This window comes from Electrona antarctica, assembly GCF_951216825.1.
Source record: "Electrona antarctica genome assembly, chromosome: 18".
NCBI classification, from domain to species: Eukaryota; Metazoa; Chordata; class Actinopteri; order Myctophiformes; family Myctophidae; genus Electrona; species Electrona antarctica.
The window spans coordinates 25,073,891-25,091,010 of NC_136799.1; the positions used below are offsets into that span (position 1 = coordinate 25,073,891).

At 43.6% G+C, this 17,120-nt stretch overlaps 1 protein-coding gene across 3 annotated transcripts in view; it reads right to left on the minus strand.

Moving 5' to 3' along the window:
- gna11b (guanine nucleotide binding protein (G protein), alpha 11b (Gq class)) overlaps positions 1-17,120 on the minus strand; it is a 29,081-nt gene that overhangs the window by 6,042 nt on the left and 5,919 nt on the right. The window contains exons 2-5 of one of the 3 annotated variants that reach the window (XM_079528488.1): positions 7,512-7,696; positions 5,117-5,271; positions 2,420-2,548; positions 1,136-1,264 (exon numbers count right to left, since the gene is read on the minus strand). In XM_079528488.1, coding sequence (XP_079384614.1) covers positions 1,136-1,264; positions 2,420-2,548; positions 5,117-5,271; positions 7,512-7,696 — 598 coding nt within the window. The remainder of the gene's footprint in view (positions 1-1,135; positions 1,265-2,419; positions 2,549-5,116; positions 5,272-7,511; positions 7,697-17,120) is intronic. The other 2 variants (XM_079528489.1, XM_079528490.1) reach the window with 2 other exon arrangements.

Here is a 17,120-nt window from a genome sequence, read left to right on the forward strand (position 1 = left end):
GAAAAGAAAACACGGGAAAGAAGATGTGAAAAGGAAAGGATTAGGATTACAGAGGGCACCTCCTCTAGTGAAGGGATCCTCTGATGGTAGAATGATGCGGTCCCATGTCATCTGGCCACTACGAGCTGAGAAATATCAATCTCACAAATAAACAGGACTTCAAAAAGAGGACGCACTTGCACCCGATGTGTCGAAATATATGGCACGCAACCTTTCACTTGCGTAAATGCATTCCAACAATAGCCTTTCAGCCTGTTCATTCTTGGCAATGAGAGAACGGTCATCTTTCGCTTGTATGGGAATTTAGGTCCCAGTTTCATTAAGCGGTCATCTGTGACAACTGATTCAGTAAAATCCTTGAAAACCCTGCTTTTCTATTCAAGCGCGCGTGCGTCGCATGTCCTCACATGGCCTCTGACCTCATAAACCTTGCGTACAGTACAGTATTTTGCCCATTACAAGATGTGCACGTGAAAGCCTCTGGTATGGGTGCAAGATGGGCCTCTCATCGAGCAGCACAGATCTGATCCACTAATGTTGCTTTGCAAGAGCGCCCCCTGGCAATGGCCCAGTCCACTGCAGTCCACAGAGACCCGGGGCCAATCAGGGCCCTGCAGGACCTGCTGCCCAAAATAACACACCACCACGGAGAGGACGACCTCGTTTCCTCTGCCAGCCAGAGAGGAAAGGAGGAGAGGAGGAAAGGAGGAGGTGGTTGAGAGAGGAGAGGAGCGAGGTGACCTATTTACAAAGACTGGGCTCCAAAATGTAGGACTTTGGGCTCACAAGTGTGTGTGTGTGTGTGTGTGTGTGTGTGTGTGTGTGTGTGTGTGTGTGTGTGGTAGTCGTGGTTGTAGGCTATAAAACTGTGATAGCCAAAGTGTGTTGTTTTTCTGCGAATGTGTGGTGAGGAGGGAGCGGAGAGGAAGAAGAGTGGGTTCTGGCTAGAGACAAGCTCAAGGCATAACTAAATTTATGGGGAGACACAATGTTCATAAAGTATGCATATAATTTGGGGCGAAGACAGACACATTCAATGAGTTATGGGTCAAAGACTTCAATGAGCAACCTAGGGATGACTTATTAACACAGAGGAACTGAAAATGTCTCAGGCCGATAGAGGCGTCTTTTCTACCTGAAAATGATGCTCTGCAAGTCGAAGGGGTACTCTATGATTCCAGTGGTTGGGATGCGCACCCTGAGCACATCCTGTTGGGTGGGAAGATAGTTGGAATCTGAGATACGATCCAGATCGGTAAGATAACTACAGGCAGTCCAGTTGAGGAAAAGAGAGAGAGAGAGAGAGACAGATAGGAAGAGAAAAAAAAAGACAGAAACAACAATTATATAAAGCGTGACAGGCAGTTACCACAACCCCCATGCCATTCCAGGAAGCGTGGATCAGTCCTGTGGAAGAAGCTTCAGTGAGAACACCATATATCGGAATTCGGAAACACAAGGGTGTTATTGTCACTGGTCCACCAACTCATCACATCCCTGAATCCTTCACATCTACTCTCCAAGATTTGTGTTTAGCCTGTAGCTATAACAGCTATATCTACACATAAAAGATCATCTAAACATCAAATCATCAATGGTAGTTTCAACATGACTTGGTCACAAAATCATTCCAAATGGTTGGTAATGAGAAAATCTTTCAATTTGCAAACACTATCTAGGACTTGGCTGTGAGAGTGCACGTCCCAGAGAGAGTGCTTTATGAGGTCTTGTGTGTCTGAAGCAGACAGAGAATGTGAGATGGTGCATCAGTGACAGTAGTTGAGCTGGTCAATGCAGCAGAAACAGAAACCACCTGGGATGAGATAAAGAGGATTTATAAACAGATTATGTCAAAGATTCCAGGAAGGATATTATTACATATTTACAGGAAGATAAGTCATTTTACTAAATCCAAACTGTTTTTAACTCGTCAGCCTTTCAGTGCATTTCTCTTAGTATATGGCACTCCCATTACTTCCGGGAGAATCTCTGACATATCTGTCCAATGCGTCTCCATGTGGTGCTCCAGTCACGCTCCAGTGCTGAGCGCCCAGCTTCGGTCTCTATCGTGCCACCCAGAAATTCTGCAAAAGTCTGGCCGCAAACCACTGAACTGCAGTCAGGTTAACTTACACGTTCAACTGATTCGAGGGGGGGGGGGTCCCCTATAGCAAATTAACTTGAAATCTAAGGTAAGGCCTGGTTACATATTTTCAACCAGCACTTCTTATGATGCAACCAACACGGCAATACTTCAATTCAACCGAAACCCCCCCCTGCCAATAGCCCCGGGGCGAGGCAGTCCTCCTACCAACTACTAGTAAGCCTGTTATATAACTCCTGATAGCCATCAGTGGTTTGGGCCAGCCTCAAGCTGCTGCTGTGGGGCTGTGGTCCTCCTGGTACCATGGGAAGGTACCTGAAGATGCAGTTCTCCAAGTCAAAGGGGTACTCTATGATGCCCGTGGTGGGAACACGGACCCTCAGCACGTCCTGCTGGGTGGGAACGTACCCCTCCGCAGTCACACGGTCAATATCGCTAAGGTAACTGGAGAACACACATGCACAATGCAGGGTAACATTGAGATTGATGAGAGTAGGCTATATATTTTCTCACGCTCTGGAGACTTGCATGCAGACACAATTACATACTGTAGTCACTCTTAGACATATATAACAATGACATAAAAGGCACACACACACACACACACTGCTGGGAGTGGAGCAATTCAAAATGTCCCTGGGCATTTAGCCTGGACCAGCACATTGTATGTACTAGGAAGCAACCGAGTCCCAACCTGAGTGTGAAGGCATTTGTGAATAATTCTCCTCATTTGTTTTAACTTGCCTATACTCCTGGATGGGGTGTGGGGGGGGTTAACATAAGGACAAATCAGAGACGGTCCTGGTGATAATTATTATTGTTGCAAAGTAAGTTAACCCCCACACATAAGCAGACAAATAAAATAAACCAACATCATTTGCAAATGCTACTGGACACAGGTCTGAGCAGTAAGGCCATGCACTTTTTGATCCTGGTACTAATCATATTAAGGAGCTGCTGGCACCGAAACCTGGCCCTATCTGGCTCTATTTCTATGAGCCGATTTGTTACACTTTCCCTGCTCCCTGAGAGATGCACATTTCTCAGGATGAGGGTACATAATACCTTCAGGTACATCTGGATCTACCTAATGTATGTTTATGAAAGGTTTATGATAATCATAGTGCCATAGTGATTTACTCTGTGTCAGCTAAATTAGTTTCTGGCATGATTTTGTGTATCATGTCCAGTGTATTAATGTGCCACACTTAACTAAGATACAGTCACTTCCATCAAAGAGTGGTACATTAGCTAAATCTGATTGCCATGTCCATGTGGACACTACATTGGAAAAGTCTAATAGAAAGTTTATGACAACTGTATGCCGCAGCTAAGTCAGAGGCAAGACAGAGTCACTGTTCTGCTTTCAATTAGCTATGAGTGTTAAATGGGTGAGAGAGCATGCACTCTGCATGCACTCAAGCTCCGCCTCTCTCTCTCCATTTATTCTCCCATCGGCTCAGCTCTCAGGGGCCCCGGCGTCACATTGCACTGATAACTCCAATGGATATTTGACTTGTCAGTACAACGTAAGTCATCAGTGCAAGTCAAACACCAGCCACAAGTTTCATCACATTCGTATGCATTTAGTGGATGTTCTTATCAGAGTAGTTGTAAGAGAGAGCCAGGAGGCCTTCACTACTATCATGCTGAAAAGAAACTTTGCTGTGTGACATATTGTGGGGATAAAACCTGTAACCTTTTGGTTACAGGAGAACCCATCTAACCCACTACACTAGCTTTTTGAGTACTCTACCAGACAACCACTTAGGTAGGTAACAACAAGAAAATCCCGTCACAGCATGGTACTGTTGTCACCCGTGAAACCGAACATACGATACTGTTCACATCCCCATATGTATGGAAGCATCACCACCAACCCCAACTATTGAAATTAGGGATATGAAAATAGTCATGCTCATCGCGACTAAAAATCATTTTTTTGGAATGGCTTGTTCAAAAACGTTATAAACGTTGTCGTTTTTCAAATGGGAGAGGTACCTGTGTCTGTGTGCTACTGCTAACTGACACTGTCGTCGGCACCGCTCGACACATCATGTCATGCTCGTGGTTTGAGAATAGATCCCACATGAGATCCCATCGTCCCAGGGTGTGGGGGTGGTATCTTAGCAACACTGAATGTGATGTCCAATTGCTCGTGTGCTCATGTCATGAGCCAATGGGCTGCAGCTCTGAGCCTCCCAGACCCCGGGTTGACAGCTCACACAGGCAGTAAACTCAGTCACACTCACAGGGCACAGGCACAGATAGGTCCGCACTGAGCGCTCTCTCGTTGGGAGGACTGACTGAGAGCAGGACAGAGTTGTCAAATAAATAGCGCCGTCATTCATATTTATTCCCCGACCCTAAAATACAGAACGTGCATCTCGTATCAGTTAATTACGGGTCTCTTGACAAGCTGCAGACAGTTGAGAGTTGGGACATAGCCGATAGCATATCATAGCCGATAGCATTGCTCCTTCAGTGTCATTTACAAAATAAAGTCTATTTTTTTATTATTGGGCTTTGATGCAAATTCTAAACATATGTTTGCAGCTGCAGAAGTTGTGTTGCTTAAAGGAATGCAGTTGCGTTCTCCTCAACTGCTGCACAGCAACAAACAAAAAATTTAAAAAAAAAAAAAAAAAAAGAGGAAAAACCGATCGACATGTTGATTTTCGGCCTCGATTTATCGCTTTGCCAAACAGTGAGTCGTTCACATCCCTATATGAAATCTGGTTCTCCTTGAGAACACTTCGGTCTCCTTGACATATATTACATTACATCCGCATGCACACCCAACTTCACTGGGACGATTCATATGCACACAGACGCACTCATGCACCTCCTGTCCCACGCACACAAACATTATGCATCACTCCTGTAGACAACTATCCACACTCTAAGACTGCATTTATTGGATGTTGAAACACTCACATACACACCATGCTTCAGTCTCCCTGCTGTAATACACACACAGAGACACACAGACAGACACACACACAGACATACTATTTGGTGGAGTCGGACAGCTGGTACTCCCTACGGCGGTCGTAGGCCTCCTGTATACCCGGGTCAGCCCACAGCGTCTTGACGGCTGTAATGTAGGGCTGGTCGAAGCCATTGATCTTCTCAATGTCCACCTCTTTCACCAGCATGGCATTAGACTGAGGACAATAGGGATGGAGAGGGAGCAAGTGAGGTAAAGAAGGAGAGACAGAAGAGTAAAGAAAGGACAGGGGAGAGGAATGAGTGAGATAGGGGGGAGAGATGGAGAAAGCGTGTTAACGGGGGTTTTATCCATTGTCTATTTTCAGTTACTTTTCAATGATGAGATAAAGTGTTTCCCTCTGCCGTTTTGATAGACAGAACGTTGAAGATGGCTAAACAGATGGATACATCACATTATTTATTAACCCATTCAGGCAATAAAACTGAGAAAACGGTCCTCAAGCATTCCTAATTCAGAAAAGCAGTGAGAGCCCGGAGGCAAACGCTGTAGTAGAACCCGACCGATGCCAGATCTTTGATTCCGATACAGGTTTTAGAGAGTCCTAGATCTAGGACTCAGAGAAAATAAATAACATGAATAATGTTGTGATAAATAAATGCAAAAGATTAAATCATATATATCATTCATCGCTGTCGGGCAAAAACCTTGTATCTCCATATTTCAACTTTTGTTTGTACGCATGTTTTTGTTTTGTTTTTCATAAATGAATGCCCCATTTCTTCATACAAGAGTATAGCACTAAAAGAGTGAAAATAGCAAATCTACAAGCTCCCAATAATATATATTTTTAAAAGGAATGGTTTTGGACATACTAACGTTTCCAACCGGCAAGATATAGCCTGTATCAGTATTGTAGTTTGAGCAGATTCGATTCCAATTGGCTACTATTGACACAGGCCTGATTAGACCACCTCACCTGGCAGGGATCTGTGCCTGTTGCGCACAACAGCTTTACAGGTGAACACAATTAAATGTAACTGTTTTGCATTTGCACACCCCAAAAAACAAACAATGTCAAACTGTCTGATTCTAGCTGCTATTTCAATCATTGTTGACAAACGAACAGAACATGGATGTTGTTTGCAAAAGTGGTCACAGCTTCGCTCTTCTGATAGCCTAAACTCTGAATTTATGAACCATTCTGAAATTGGCGATAGGGGTGGGCAATATGGAAAAATATAATACAATATTTTATCAAGCAGTATCACAATATCACAATATTTTTTCATGCGCTTAACAACCATCTACTAGATAACAAAAACTAAAAGTAAAAAGGAGTAATACACCATTTAGACCAAAATACGTAGTATTTTTGGCGAATTAAACTGTCTTCTACAGAAATATAAATTAACGCCTTGTCTGCCATCTGGTGGCGGGAGAAGGTAGTTAAACCCTGCCAGGACATATTCTCTATTTTTGGGTAGTTTCATTTCTGTTTTACTGGCATGGTGAGACCGCCATTGTAAAGATCGGCTAATATTAGCATTAGCTCACGCTGTTGTGACATGTCGGGACGGGAGCGATGCGGTACCAAATCACATCCGAACCTCGGCTGGATGGTCAAAACCACGGACAGCGCTCGTAGTTTCAGAGATATGAGGCATTGAAAATCCTACTTTGAACGGAGGTCTATGGGGGGCCGTGTGCAAAGATCCTGGTGCTCGGAGCCTCGGAGCGACGGAGGCGTTGCCTAGCAACCGGGCCAATGTTAAAAGCTGATTTTCAGCTAAACCGTTTCATATTTGGTGTAAAGCTTTACATATGAACATGTTCGTACTTAGCAGTAAAATAATTAAGGTATAGCACTGCAAATCATCGAATGTGCATTCACTGTATCACGATATATATATATATGCGATATCTCTGAAAAGGCATATCGTGGAGACATTGTAATGTCTTGACGATATTTATCTGTAATTGGCGAAGATCTATCATCATAAACCACTGAAAAGACCACATGACGGAGATCTCCATCTGTGTTGAAGCGTTGGATTAGACTTGACGGAGATCTCCGCCAACGGCAGGGAATGTGTATAAGATTTCTCTTAATTTGGGGATTTTACTGAATTTTGTCACATTTATTAACACATTCCGTGCTTTCCTCGAGATATCTCATGGAAAGTTAATAATTCCATCCGGGCCACGACCTCGCCTAGAGGGCTGGGCAGTAATGTGTTCATATATATTTTGTTGTTGATCTTGTTTGATTTTCACACATGTGCTGCCACTGACAATCAATGAGACAGCTGCTAAGAAATTCACTGTTATACCTGTACTGGTTAGTTCTAGTAAAATGGCAGGTCTGACGTTCTAAAAGACAAATGTACGACAAATGAATGATGATAAAAAACATTAGTAAGTGACACCGATGCCGAAGTCAAGCCAAGCTCTCACCCGGTTCTGTTCGTATTTATAGGGGATCTTGAGGGTCTCTGCGGCGCGGACCATGGACTGCATGGAAGTGAAAATGTTCTGGTAGACCAGCCGGATGAAGCCCCTCTTGTCCTCGTCTGTGTAGCCCGTTCCATGTATGATCCTCATCTGCTTGATGAACGTGCTCTTCCCGCTCTCTCCCGTACCTGAGGAGGACACACATTAAGAACATAAGAAAGAAGGCATGGAGTGTCAGAAAAGATAGATAGATAGATAGATAGATAGATAGATAGATAGATAGATAGATAGATAGATAGATAGATAGATAGATAGATAGATAGATAGATAGATAGATAGATAGATAGATAGATAGATAGATAGATAGATGTCACAAAACAGAGCTGGGGACATAATGGAAATGTACTCGAGCCAAGTGAGAACTGAGAAGTTTCCACACAGAAAATATATACGGCTGAGAAGCCGGGCAAAAGAAACCACATCGCGAGTTGGACATGAAGATAGCTGTAGAACGCAGGACGGCATGAACAGAACTGAAGAAAAAAATAATAAACAGTGGTCGATCAGCTTTATTCTTTACTGTGGGAGAACAGTACATAATGTGTCGATCAAGGACATTCAGGCCTAAGGAGGAGATGATGGGGGAGAGAAAGCGGGAGGGGGGGGTTGTCTGGCTGACAGAATGATGTGGAATTTGGGGAGGACATCTCGATTTGAGGAAGATTGACATTCGTAAAAACTATTTCGAGCACAAATGCCTCTCTGGAAAGTGATTACCGCTATGTTCATGCACTGCGGTATAGTGTGAAGAACTGCACTGGAAGTATTGGGCAACACACAGAAGCTATTATCCAGCAGGGAGACTACATGACAGGCAAGGCAATGACAAACTATTATCCAGCAGGGATACTACATGATAGGCAAGGCAATGACAAACTATTATCCAGCAGGGAGACTACATGATAGGCAAGGCAATGACAAACTATTATCCAGCAGGGAGACTACATGATAGGCAAGGCAATGACAAACTATTATCCAGCAGGGAGACTACATGATAGGCAAGGCAATGACAAACTATTATCCAGCAGGGAGACTACATGATAGGCAAGGCAATGACAAACTATTATCCAGCAGGGATACTACATGATAGGCAAGGCTATGACAAACTTAAGCCCATTGATGATTAGTATGAGTAATAAACAATGCTGCCACTTTGAGGTAGGTTATGGGTATGTAATGGGCATGGAAGCAGCAGGGGGGGGGGGGGGTCCGACAGACAGTCAGACACCCTCCCTATCATGAGAACGGGGGGACGTCCCCTCCACTTTTGAGAGGAAGAAAACATTTAAATGTAAAAAAGTTAAAATAAAATAAAAAAAAGCCTTTAGTGCTGTGTAGAGCAGCAGACTGTGAAATCACAGGCGAAAGAGTTGTTAAGTGATGCTAGTGCAACGTGAAAGCAGTACAAAGTTAGTTGCTCAGTCCATCCAACTTTACTTGCCAACCAGATAGCTCTGAATTCAATAATCGAGAAGCAGGGCAAATTTAGCACAAACCGCTAGTGACGCTAGTTAATTTAGGATTAAGTTACTATAAAAAAGCAAAGTGGCCTGGTAGAGCACCATTATGAGGCTTATTTGTGAAAATTGGGTGTGTCCAGCTAGGGTGCATGCAAAATTTGACACTGATTGGTTCAGCAGTGTCTGATTAGCTGTACATACAGTCACACACACGGACGGGGGCAAAAAGTATATATCTTGGCGAAGACAATAAATTACACTTCATTCGGAAACATCACCAAATGTCCAAACCTTAATAAATGGCCTCGGGGTCATCCTTAGCTACATGTCACTCATCTTTTCAGTCTACATTTTGCTTGTCCTATCGCCAAAAAGCACAAATTACGTTAAGTTGTGATGTTAAGCTAATGCAAAGAAAAGAAGGTCCCTTCCCAATCGAGTAATGAACACCTCCTAGGCTCACACCCCATTTTAATCATGGCACCATGTAGATCTACAGTGCTTCCCTCAAGCCAAAAATATGCTGCCGTTTACAGACTTCTTCACGTTGTTACACCAAATGAAATCCAACACAGATCCATAATATTCTATTAACAGAGAAGGAAAGACAGCAGGACAAAGTAAGAAAGACACACATACCACCTACATCCAAGGTTTTTGAAGAGCAGCCATATTACCATTACCATAGCAACCCCTCCCCTCCTCTGTCTCCCTCTCTCTTTTTTCATTCCTGTGCCCCAATCCCTTCTCATCCACCCCACCTCTTCCACTTTCCTAGCGGATAGTAAATATAACTGCAGGCCCCTCAGGCTGGCTCTGTGCTCTTCATCTCTTGCTATAACACAGAGAAGAACGGCCCTCTCTCCCCAGAGCTATTCAGACATATGAGAGTGAGTGAGTGAGTGAGTGAGTGAGTGAGTGAGTGAGTGAGTGAGTGAGTGAGTGAGTGAGTGAGTGAGTGAGTGAGTGACAGACAGAGAGACAGAGAGACTTAGGAAGAGGCTGGTCTAAGGTCAAGAGCAGGGGTTCCATGTCCAACAACCAATTATTGGAGAGAGAGCAGACTTTCCTACTTTCCTTTTACATTGTAAGCATTTAAATGAATTTAGCTGATTCTATCAAGAGCAAATAAAAACAAGTGCACCTGTAATCAACTTAAATCCCTAGTATTGTGATAATTCAATGCCACGGCAATATCCAGATCCTTGAGCCATCAAGTAAGGGAATAAGCAATAAGGTATTAAAGGGCCAGCCAGGGCAAGAAAGAAAGAGGACAATATTTAAGAAAAGAGGCTTTTCTTTCACTTTGTCCCCCAACAATCTGTCTGCCCGCTGCGCACGCAGGCATTCACTTCCTGGTTTACGGGCTGACAATCTTCTTTGTTTACTCTACTCTGAATCTACGGCGCTGTCTGTGGTTTTCCTCATTTCTGACTTCATCATGCATCTCGTTTGGAATATTAACACTTTAAGAGAGATCAGACTTATTAGCAAGGTAGTAATGGAAGGTTTCACCTCCCGGTTTTGTGGGGAAATGGAAGTCGGGGCTTTTCAGAGCAAAATCTGCCTCATCTGCTTGGCACTCTAGCGCCTTTATTCTGAATAATTCCCTGGCAAAAAAGTGTTAATGTAGAGTTGTAGACTACGTAGGCCTGCTAGGCTGTTACAACATTTCTTATCATATTTGGACAACTGAACCAAGATACACACTGAATTAGTCTGATATTTAAACCCCACACGTGCCACGTTTTATTTTTTGTGAAGGCTGGTAGTGGCACTGGAACGCACCGCAGTGAGCACTGAAACCGACCACATATTATGCTTTATAAAAATTACACTTCTGTGAAGTGAGCGGCGCTTTTATCATCATACATTACAGTCCATGCTGATACAGACACACAAAGCTGTGCATAGGAAAATAAATAAATAAAACATTGTCTTGCTGACAATAGCAAGAGTGAAGCGGAGTGTTATTTGTGGTGAGGAGCTGCTGTATCTGTCGGCGGCAGCGGCCTAACGGAGACTGCAGGCTGCCTCGGCGAGGGAGATGGACCGCTCGCTCCCAACTAAAATGTCTGATTTATTTCTCGTGACCCTGTCACAAGATCCACTCTTTCTCCCTCTCCCCTACTGTCGCCCCCCACCCCCACAATACAGCACACTACCAGCCTCTGTCTTGCTTTCCTCCTCCTGCCTTCCATCTACCCCCTCCCCACAACCACTACCCCCCCCCCCCCCCCCCCCCCCATCCTGATTCACAATTACTAAAACCAATGATACCAATGCCATTAGCGATTCTGCTTATTGCTCAGATTCTTTATTGATTCCCTTGATATATTTTCAGCAGAGAAAGAGTTGGCTTACACAGGTTTTCAACTATTTTAACTCTGAGCCTGAATAGTGAATACAGTGTAAAAACAGTAGGAAAAAACGGCATGCATGTCTAATGACATTTGAGAACATCTCAAAATAAATGACAGTGCTCATCTTTTCTTTTCAGCAGTGTAGACACACGATGTCGTTGTTTTTTCAATGAGCAACTGTCATAAAAAGGAATTGATGAACTCAACGTTGACTCTTGAGAGTTCATGAATCTAATTCCCTAACCATTTCGGTTCACAAACCCCATCACTAGTAGAGTAGTCACAGAACCCTATCCTCCATCCCGCTTGTGTTCCTCACACTCTCCTCCATCCCTAACAGCCCCTCGAACCCCCGCAACACTATTCTCGTCCACCTATCTGTCAGGCATTTTGGATATTCATAACTAGAATATCCAGTCTTTTTCTAGTGATGACCTACAAAAAGGAGGTCAATCTTTTAATAGCTCTCACACTATTTGGGCCCTGATAACGCTTTCCTCTCCAGCTAACAGCAAGAGAAAGAAATGAAGAGGAAAATAATGGAGCGGTAGAGAGAGAGAAAACAACTGAGACATAAAGACAGAGAGAAGACAGAGATAAAGAATAGACAGTGGGCTCAGATGCTTTCAAAGCAACACTTCTGGGTAACACCGCCCACATGCTAACATTGGGTACTATATCGACCCAAAACAAGATAAACCAACAGAATGGGCTGAAGGTTTCCAAAAGCCACAGTGTAATCATGTAAAAAAAAAAAAAGGCACCCCCCGAATTTGCACAACAAAGGTGCGAGGTTTGCAAGCCCTATTAGCCTCGCATACTCGCATAGCCAGCCTTCATCTGCCTTTGCAATGCATATTGCACCAGGCAGGTTAAGTCTGGCTCCTCTCAATTGTGGGAGGACTTCAGTCCTGTGGTGATGAGCCAAGGCGAATAACCAAACAGGGTCCAGTATTCAAATATGGGCCGGGGGTCGGGACATTGCAAAAAAAACCTTAATACTGAGAGGGGCTAATTCACAATATGATTCTTTACACACAGTATGTTTATTCAATCCATTCTAAATGTCCCTGCATGCTGCTGTATTTTTCTGATTTTTAGCTGTGTTTTTCTACCGTTTTTCCAAATAACGCGTCACCGTCCAGTCTGCAAGGACCATAAGATCAGTTGTTCTCCATATATGTATATAATCTTTGTGATAACTCAAATGTTGCATTCCATTTTTATGCAGATACCATTATTTATTTATCCATCCCCTAAAGTAGTACAGGCTCTTGAATTCCTGCAGTCTGCTTTTCGTTTCTCACCCTAAGTTGCGCTTAAATGCAGACAAATCCAAACTACACTATTTTATACTTCATCAAACCACGGTGTCTTGAAAATAGCCGATCTACAAGCTCACAATAAATCTGGCACAGTGGAAAGAAACAGGTTACTACTGTAGGTAACGATTCATTCAACCCACAACTTGATGCTATTTACTTGTAACAGAGTAGTTCTAAATTGCAGTATTGGTACTTTTACTTAAGTAAAACAATTGAGTACTTTTCCACCACTGTATGCCTATCTGTTGGCCAGATATAGTAGTGACTCATCACAACCAAAAAGGCGCACCCCCCGAATTTGCACAACAAAGGTGCGAGGTTTGCAAGCCCTATTAGCCTCGCATACTCGCATAGCCAGCCTTCATCTGCCTTTGCAATGCATATTGCACCAGGCAGATTAAGTCTGGCTCCTCTCAATAGGGCGGAGGACTTCAGTCCTGTGGTGACGAGCCAAGGCGAATAACCAAACAGGGTCCAGTATTCAAATATGGGCCGGGGGTCGGGACATTGCAAAAAAAAACCTTAATACTGAGAGGGGCTAATTCACAATACGATTCTTTACAAAATGAGAGTCCAGAACTCCAGATCAATGATAAATACTTTTTACGACGATGTTGCACATTAAAAAGAGTGAGCATGTAGATGACCTGTTATTTTCAGGTCAGGTTCATGTATGTAATGATCATTTCTGTAGTTATATCATGGGCATTACAGCGATTTGGTTTAACCGCCATTCCCGCCAGTCAGTTCGAAATGAAACCGGAAGCACCAATCCCAAAAACAAACAAAACATGAGCTGTGGTTTGTCCTAGCACTGCTTGCGGAGTGAGACGAACATTCTACTTTCATCAGATCAGAATTTCAGAAACATCTAAGTTCTAACAGTAGCATTTATTCACTGTCATATAAACTGTATACACAGTGCACCGATGCATTTACAACTTTACTGCTAAAGTCCAATTTATACTCTGTAGTATGACATGCATACACGTGCGTGCATGCAGTGAACAAGCAATCTCAAAAGTCAATACAAAGAGCATTGCAATAAAAAAAATGATTCGCCTATTTGTATGCATGGGATACAAGCATACATCAGACTCAGCTGGCCAGATTGTTACAGTATTATGCCATATTGTACCACATCAGGGCTCAGGGTCCCACGGCCAGTACTTCCAGGGGAAACTACTATGCTGTGTACACAGGCCTAGCTCTGTCCTCTGGCATTGTTACATAGCACATTTTGTAACAATCTCGACCATTGTTATGTACATTGCAACCAAGTAAAATACAGGGTCTAAGAGGTTAATAATCAGACTAATCAATTTAATTTAGTCAATAGAAAATCTATTCAAATTTTGGTTGATTCATTGATATAAGAGAAAATAAACTTGCTTCTCGATTATTGTTCTAAATACCAGTTTTGATATTTTCGGTTGCTCAGCCCTATCCGACAATGTACAAATGGTAAGGGTCCATTGAAGCTCCTGGGACTATCACTGAGCTCTCCAGGAGCAGATACTGTACTCCTCCAAGCGTAGCTGGAGCTTACAACTAGTCCTAGGCGGGGAACACTGAGGATTTTACTGTGTGGAAGTTTTTTCTTACTAGTTTCATCTCTGTTACGCTAGTCTCCCTGTGCAAGGCTGCTTTTGTGGCGGCATGGAAATCCTGAGGTGGGTATTTGCATCATTGTTAAACAGCATGCAAATACAAACGGTCCAATTGGGATAAACTGTGCCGGCTTATCGCTGGGTTTATGACCGCTCAGGCTTATTGGAACAGTTCAGACAACATAAGGCAAATCAAATCTCAGCCCAGTGACCAAAATGTATATGAATATTGAATAGCACTAGTAACTTGGTCTTAACCCAATGGCAAACTTTTTTTTCTATCAGAGTACTCGTCTCAGATCAGATAGTAATGGGTCCAAGTCCAACATACAGTTCAGGCCTTTACCAAAACGTAGGGGGTTACAGACACACAAAGTGACGAGTTTGAGCCAAGGCGGCCTAGAGCTACACATTACACAACACATGTACACACCAGCTGTCTACCCAACTGTGGAGTGTGGACACACAAAGATCCTATGGTCTACCTCTAGGCATGGATGTTACCTCCACAGCAATGGCCCACTTCCTCCCTCCCTCCCACAGAGTGAGTTAGGAGTAAGAGGAGACTTCAGACACACGCATACAGACACGTGCACATAAACACACAGGAGAGACTCTCTCTCAGTTCTATTTCGGCTCGTCAAGCGAGTGTTGCTTGCCGTCTGTATCTGGGCAAACCGCGCAGCTATGCGCTGGATGTCTCTCTGCATCCGTTGAGAGCACTGCTCAATGTGCGTGGGTGTGAGAGAGCTGGAAATTACATATACACTCTATACTGTATGCATGGCATGTGCACCCACACACACACACACACACACACATTTGACCACCTTAGCATGGCTTTGTCTGTTCATCACTGCGCTGAGTGCTGCTCTGTTTGAGTGGGTGTGGGTGAGCAGCAAATCAAATACTGGCTTCACAACAGGGCTGGAGCCAGCAGCGCAGTATCTTTATTCTTTAGTCTATGCTATGCTGATACCAACTAAGCAACAACAGCTTGAAGGACAGTATGGTCTTGTTTGCTTGTGGTTGCACTTTTCCTTTTAATGCAATGTTTTGCGGATTTGCTCATCCGCATCACATTTTATTTTCATACACACTTGGCCTGAAAAATACCATCCTGATTAATCTCTGGTGACTATGTTTATTTACTTCCATCCATATCCCCCATTCCCTGCTCTTTTTAATCTCTTTACATGGCTCATATGCACATTGTGGCTGGACTGCGTCCAGAATATGTAGAATTTAGATCACAATGCGAGCCTGCTACTTCCATATGTGGTCCTGAAGATATGCTCACAATGTCTCTGTAGAACAATGTGTCTGTGCAAGTGTGCAGCAATAATTTTTGTCCATCTGCCCATCGCATTTAATGCTTCTTTGGACAATAAAAAAAGACAAATAAAAAACAAGCATGACCAGTGACCACACCTAACAATTATGAACAAGAACAGAGGGGGTTGGACATCACTATTCTGGGCAAAGATATCATAATAGGTGTACATTCTGCGAAAATAGCATATCTACAAGCCCAGAGCTTGCACAAATTAAAATTATATAAGGTTTAAGTGGTTAAGTTAAGAACATGTGTGGACTTTTGTCAGGCACTCAGTATTGGTAGGACAAACAGGAACAAGCTACCTAAGTAGAGAGAAGGCTGAGTATAATGTTTGTGAAACAGAAAGTCTATGGCTGTAACATAGCATAATAGAAAGCGTCTATGTCCCGAGTCCTGTCTGGGGACCAGGGTAGCGGCAGTATGTGGGACAGTCACCATGTAGCCTCATTCACCCCCATTTCTCCAGAGAGACACAAATGACCCCATTTAGGGATGTGAGAAAGAGTATGTGTGAGTGTTGTTCTTGTTCATAGGCAGACATGTGTGTAATGTAATAGGATGAAACTATGTAAAAGACACTTGCATATATTGTGTGTGAATTCACTGCAACCTGGAAGAGACATAGGCTATGAGCTGCTACTTCAGCTCCAAAAGTTAGGCTTGATAGATACACCCTATGCTCTAAAAATGTGTGTGCATGCGACTGTGCGTGTTTGTGTATGCAGGTAAGGGTAAGTGTGTGTGCGTGTGTCTTTGTGCTCAGTTAACTTATGTTTCATGATTAGTGACATGAAAAGTTGAAAACCAGCACTTCCACAAAACTAAATTAGAATGAATGATTATCTAAAGAAATGGACTCAGATTTGAAACCCTACTTTATAAACATGCTACACCAGGGACGAATAGTTTTCATAATCCTCATGGGGGCCCGTGCCGAATAGCATGTTTAAATGCCATGATTGCAGGCTATAGTCCTGTCCGCCTCGGCAGGTTCTGTGTTTTTTGTCGCTGGGACGGCGGAAGGTTTCAACGGCAGGCTGGCAGCCAGGGTGTTCTTGCTGGTGGTGGTTTCATTGAACAAGTAGCCTAAGAAGCAGAGTACAGTACTGTATGCATGCATATACCCTCCCTTACCTACCATTAGCATTTCAATGCCTGATCTGCATGTGTACTAAATGGTAATTGGTGCATTTATATAGCGCCTTTATCCAAGGCGCTTTACATAGATTACAAGGGACAGGCAACGCCCCAGGGGCGGGGGGTGGACCCCGGTGGGGGGGGTAGACCGCTTTCAAAGGCACCTACAATCCGAAACAGCCCCCACCCCACCCCTTTACCTCTAAAGGTGTGTTCAGACTTGAATTTAAATATTCGCCTCGGTTCCTCCCGTTTGTGCTGCCCCAGGTCGCGCCGCGCCCGTTCACGGCGCTCGCGCAAATTCTCGTCTTTGCATTG